Here is a 5,167-nt window from a genome sequence, read left to right as displayed (position 1 = left end):
AGGCACTGCTATATACTGATGGTTTAGAAATCAATTACAAATAGTCTCACCTCCTCATGTGGCTTTGTTTAGTGCAAGGGTGGCTAAATTTCTTTTGTAAAGGGCTAGAGAGTAAATATTTTAGGCTTTGAGGGCCAAGAGGTAAAATCAAGATCATATAGGTACTTGTATAACAAGAGAGAGAACAAATTTCCACAAATATTTTATTGATGAAATTAAAAATATAATAATCGAGTATAAATTTTTGTAATACAGGTCCACTAAAGATCAGACTGGCATTCTTTGATGTATGGGAATAACATTTCACTTACTTAGGGTTCAAAGTTCTCTGTCATCAAAATTACCTGCAATCTCAATACATCTTTAAAGGTTTTCAAATTGCTTCATATGACCAAACTGACATTTTTAAGAACCTAAGTTTTACTTTGTAATAAAGTTTATAACTTGATTTCTCAAGAGTCTACAAGCTGTATGCACCTGTCGATAAAGGTATTAAATACTTTTAAAAACACATTTGCAAATATTCATCTATTAATGCTTATCTGTAATGAGAGTTTGCGTATTTCATCTTTGAACAAATAGAACAAAAATAAGTACTATCAAATACTGATACCCATCCACAGGCAATTGATTTTAATTGATCATATTCATCTCTTAGAAGGCATTTTGAGAATTCAATTAGATTCTTCTTTTAATATTTGCCTTTAAGCATGTCATTACATTGCAGAGTAATCACCTCCAATTGAAATTTAGGTGGAAGCTCCTCAAATGAACAGATTAATTATAAAATATAGAAAGTTCCTTTGCACTTTGCATCAAGGTTCGAAAAATGCCACTGGAACTGTAATTTGAGCTCAGAAAATATATCCACTGCAAATTTGTGTGGGAATACAAATCTTGATTTTTGTTTTAACTTTTTACAGCACAGGAAGTAATTAAAATAACTTGACATTACTTTTGATTCAAACAATATTAGTAGTTGTCACTGAAATGAATTTACTGCAGTATAATTTTCCACATATAAGCAGTGGTTTGCCTTGTAATTTTGGGTTAAATTCATTAAGTAACATTATCAAGTATAGAGTAAAAACTAATTTAAAAAACATTCAGTATTCAATAACAGTGGTTGAGAGTGAATCTTCTCATCCAGAAAATGTTCAATCTCAGCCCTGAGCTTTTAAATAACTTTTTATAAAACCACTGCTAAGCTAGTAAACTGCAGTTAGTAGGGCAAGTCACAATATTCAGCTTCTATTTCTTTTTTTCTTTTTAAAATATATTTTATTGATTTTTTACAGAAAGGAAGAGAGAGGGATAGAAAGTTAGAAACATCGATGAGAGAGAATCATCGATCAGCTGCCTCTTGCACACTCCCTACTGGGGATGTGCCCACAACCAAGGTACATGCCCTTGACCGGAATCGAACCCGGGACCCTTCAGTCCGCAGGCTGATGCTCTATCCACTGAGCCAAATCGGTTTCGGCTCAGCCTCTATTTCTGACAAAAAAATAATGAAACTGACAATGGTTTAATTCATGAGAGTGAATAAAGTACGTTGTTGACACTAAGGGTTGAATAATACAAGAGAGATCCAAATATTTTCCTGCAAAGTACCTGCTGTTTAATAATGAAATGAATAATCATGAGATTTAAACAACTTACATTTTCTCAAGCTTTGTTCATTTGTCCAACTAAGCTGTTTTCTGCTCTGTACATATTTGTAAAGTACATTAGCAAATTCTACTTCAGGTTGTATTGAATCAGGGTTGATTTCTTTGGAAATGTTCTCATTGGTAGTTGTTCCACACAGACTACCCATACAGGCCAATCCTTACATCACTTTAAACTCAGCATTGACTTTTGAGTAAACACCTGAACAGTATTGGAAACATCTGTGAATTCATCAAGAGTTAAGGAAAACCACTTGAAATTATTTGCCCTGTTTATGTATTTATATTAATTTGAGGGGGAAGAAGGAGAGAGAGAGAGAGAGAGAGAGAGAGAGAGAGAGAGAGAGAGAGAGAGAGAGAGAGAGAGAGATTTCTTATTCCACTAATTTATGAATTCATTGGTTGAGTTTTGTATGGGCTCTGACTGTGGATCGAACCCACAAACTTGGTATATCAGGGCGACACTCTAACCAACTAAGCTAACCATCCAGGGCTGCCCTGTTTTTTTTGTGTGTTTTTGTTTTGTTTGTTTGTTTTTGTTGTGTGTGTGTGTGTGTGTGTGTGTGTGTGTGTGTTTAATGACTATTGATGTTGCTTCCAATGTCCTTCAGTATTTGGGTCACTGTTCTTGTTGAAAGGTTAATAGTCTTTAAAATGTTTATTTTCCCTGGACACGTTTCTTTGGCTTCTGCAATCAAACACAATTTAATTAACTGATGATCAGTAAATGGCCTGCCTTTCTTGGCTAACAAATAAGCCACTCAGAAACTCACTTTGGCCAAAGCCACATTTTCATCTTTCATTTTTGTGAAGAATTCTATGATAACATGTTCCATTTTAAACTTTCTAACGTTTCTATTCATTGTTTTCCTGTGAGATGGGAACATTGCAATAAGTGCTGAGTTTGTTAATGTTCATGTATATTATATTGTTTTAGCAACACTACAGTATGACTGTGTAATAAACAGTGCTTTGACATCTAATAGATAACCAAGTAGTCTACACTTAAAAGGCTGATATTCAGCCCAGCAGTGTGGCTTAGTGGTTGAGTGTCAACTTATGAACCAGGAGGTTAAATTGGCTTCCTGGTTAGAGCAGATGCCTTGGTTGCAGGCTCAATCCCCAGTAGGGGGCGTACATGAAACAGCTGATCAATGATTCTCTCCCATCATTGATGTTTCTATCTCTCCCTCTCCCTTCCTCTCTGAAATCAATAAAAATATCTATTTTAAAGAATGATATTAAAATCCACTTTTATTTTCTTGTTTTGAGATGATAAGTATGCACTTCTAATTTTTAAAATGCCACAATATGGTGATATTTCTTCAAGATGTAGAGGTGATATGAACCAGGAAGTTACGCTTCTATTCCCAGTCAAGGCACATGCCCAGGTTATGGGCTCGATCCTCAGTAGGAGGTGTGCAGGAGGCAGCCAATCAATGATTCTCTGTCATCGTTGGTGTTTCTATATCTCTCTCCCTCTCCCTTCCAATTTGAAATCAACAAAAACATATTTTTAAAAAGATATAGAGGTGATATTTCACCAAGTTTCAGTTTTTCTTTCTCTTCTCCTTTCTCTCCTCCCCTCCCCTCCCCCCTCTATCTCTCTTTCTCTTTCACTCTGCTCTCTCTCCCTTTCTCTGTCCTAGCAACTATAAATGAACAGCATACTACTATGTTTTTAAAAACATGTTTTTATTTTTTTATTTTGAGAGAGAGAGAGAAAGAGAGAGAGAGAGAGAGAACAACATTAATTTAAGAGAGAAACACTGATCAGCTGCCTCCTGCATACCTCCTGCTGGAGACTGAGCCCCAAACCCAGGCATGTGCCCTGACTGGGAATCAACCCCTGTGACCTTTTGGTGCACAGGATGACACTATTGTCCACAGCCACACTGTGACAATTTGTTTCCTATGTGATTCTCTTGACTTGTTTTCTGAGATTATTAGAATGAAGAAAGATCTTTTGCTTTATTTTCTGTTGTTTCTTGGTTGCCATTTGTACTACATTTTATCAACAGAAGTGATAATAAAATTGCTTGCCTCCACTGGCTAATAGAAATACAAACTTACAGCCTCATAGGCAGGAAATGGTCAGTTATCCAGTCTCTCCTTCCAACCCCAAATAGTTCAGGAAAATCACAATCCACTCTGCATTTTGGAAGTTGCATGAATGAACTTCTACAATCTCCCTAGTCATATACGCCTATATTTCACAGTCCTACTTTTATTTATTTATTTATTTATTTATTTATTTATTTATTTATTTATGTATTTATTTTTGACAGAAAATAGCTTTATTGGTGGGGGCGGGGCGGGCAGCTTAGAACTTCTGGAACTGCTTCTTGGTGCCAGCGGCCTTGGTGACCTTGAGCACGTTGAAGCGCACGGTCTTGCTCAGGGGCCGGCACTCGTCCACGGTGACAATGTCGCCGATCTGGACGTCTCTGAAGCAGGGGGACAGGTGCATGGACATGTTCTTGTGGCGCTTCTCGAAGCGGTTGTTCTTGCGGATGTAGTGGAGGTAGTCCCGGCGGATGACGATGGTCCTCTGCATCTTCATCTTGATCACCACGCCAGACAAGATGCGCCCTCGGATGGAGACATTACCGGTAAATTGGCATTTCTTGTCAATGTAAGTGCCCTCAATGGCCTCCTTGGGCGTCTTGAATCCCAGGCCGATGTTCTTGTAGTACCGAGGTAGCTTCTCTTTGCCGGTCTCTCCCAGCAGGACCCTCTTCTTGTTTTGGAAGATGGTGGGCTGCTTTTGGTAGGCTCGCTCCGTCTGAATGTCCGCCATCTTCGCGCCGCTTGAGGAAAAAAAAAAAAAAGCCACAGTCCTACTTTTAGGAAAATTCTCAAATCTTTGCCTATAGACAATTTTTATGTTTCCTGAAGCTGCATTGCTAACACACTTTCAACTGAAAAGGACTTGGTTTCTTTTAAAAAGATAGATGGTAGATAGATAGGTAGGTAGATAGATAGATTTCAGAGAGGAAGAGAGAGGAGAGAGGAGAGAGAGAGAATCATTGATTGGCTACCTCCTGTATGTGCCCAACTGGGGATTAAGTCTGAAACCAGGCCATATGCTCTGAACAAGAAATGAACCATGACCTCCTGGTTCATAGTTGACGCTAAACCAAAGAGCCTCGCTGGCCCGGTCAGAGCATGGGTTTTTGCCTCATGTCCTTGTTGGTGCTGTCGCCCTCCCAGAAACTGTGAGTTTTTCTCTTCCAAGTCCTGCTTTCATCTCTTTTGAAACAAAGTTGATATAGATCCTTTCCAGGAAGCTTGTTCTAACCAGACCAAACCAATGAGTCACCTGCTGGATTCACATGCTTCTGCTATGTATCTTACTGCTGCTTTTGTAGGCAGAATTCTCCAATGCCACCTCTCCCCTCCCCAAGATTCCTAGCTATTGATGTACACACACCTTCTTTCAGTTATTCAATCAGACACTAATTTAGGTTCTGCTGTGAGGGAATTTTGCAGGTGTA

The 5,167-nt window shown here is 38.4% G+C and overlaps 1 protein-coding gene across 1 annotated transcript; it reads right to left on the bottom strand.

Moving 5' to 3' along the window:
• Nucleotides 1-3,969: 3,969 nt before the first annotated feature.
• On the bottom strand, nucleotides 3,970-4,497 carry LOC311615601 (small ribosomal subunit protein uS17-like). The gene has a single exon (XM_084870925.1). It carries the CDS (start codon nucleotides 4,468-4,470, stop codon nucleotides 3,994-3,996), a length of 477 nt encoding a protein of 158 aa, XP_084727051.1. The 5' UTR covers nucleotides 4,471-4,497; the 3' UTR covers nucleotides 3,970-3,993.
• Nucleotides 4,498-5,167: the final 670 nt, after the last annotated feature.

Source organism: Pipistrellus hanaki, assembly GCF_964339955.1.
Source record: "Pipistrellus hanaki genome assembly, chromosome: X".
Taxonomy (NCBI): domain Eukaryota; kingdom Metazoa; phylum Chordata; class Mammalia; order Chiroptera; family Vespertilionidae; genus Pipistrellus; species Pipistrellus hanaki.
This window is presented reverse-complemented; position numbering and strand designations above follow the sequence as displayed.

What these genes read in the sequence shown, in the direction of transcription:
- LOC311615601 (XM_084870925.1), bottom strand. Translation starts at nt 4,470, where the DNA reads ATGGCGGACATTCAGACGGAGCGAGCCTACCAAAAGCAGCCCACCATC.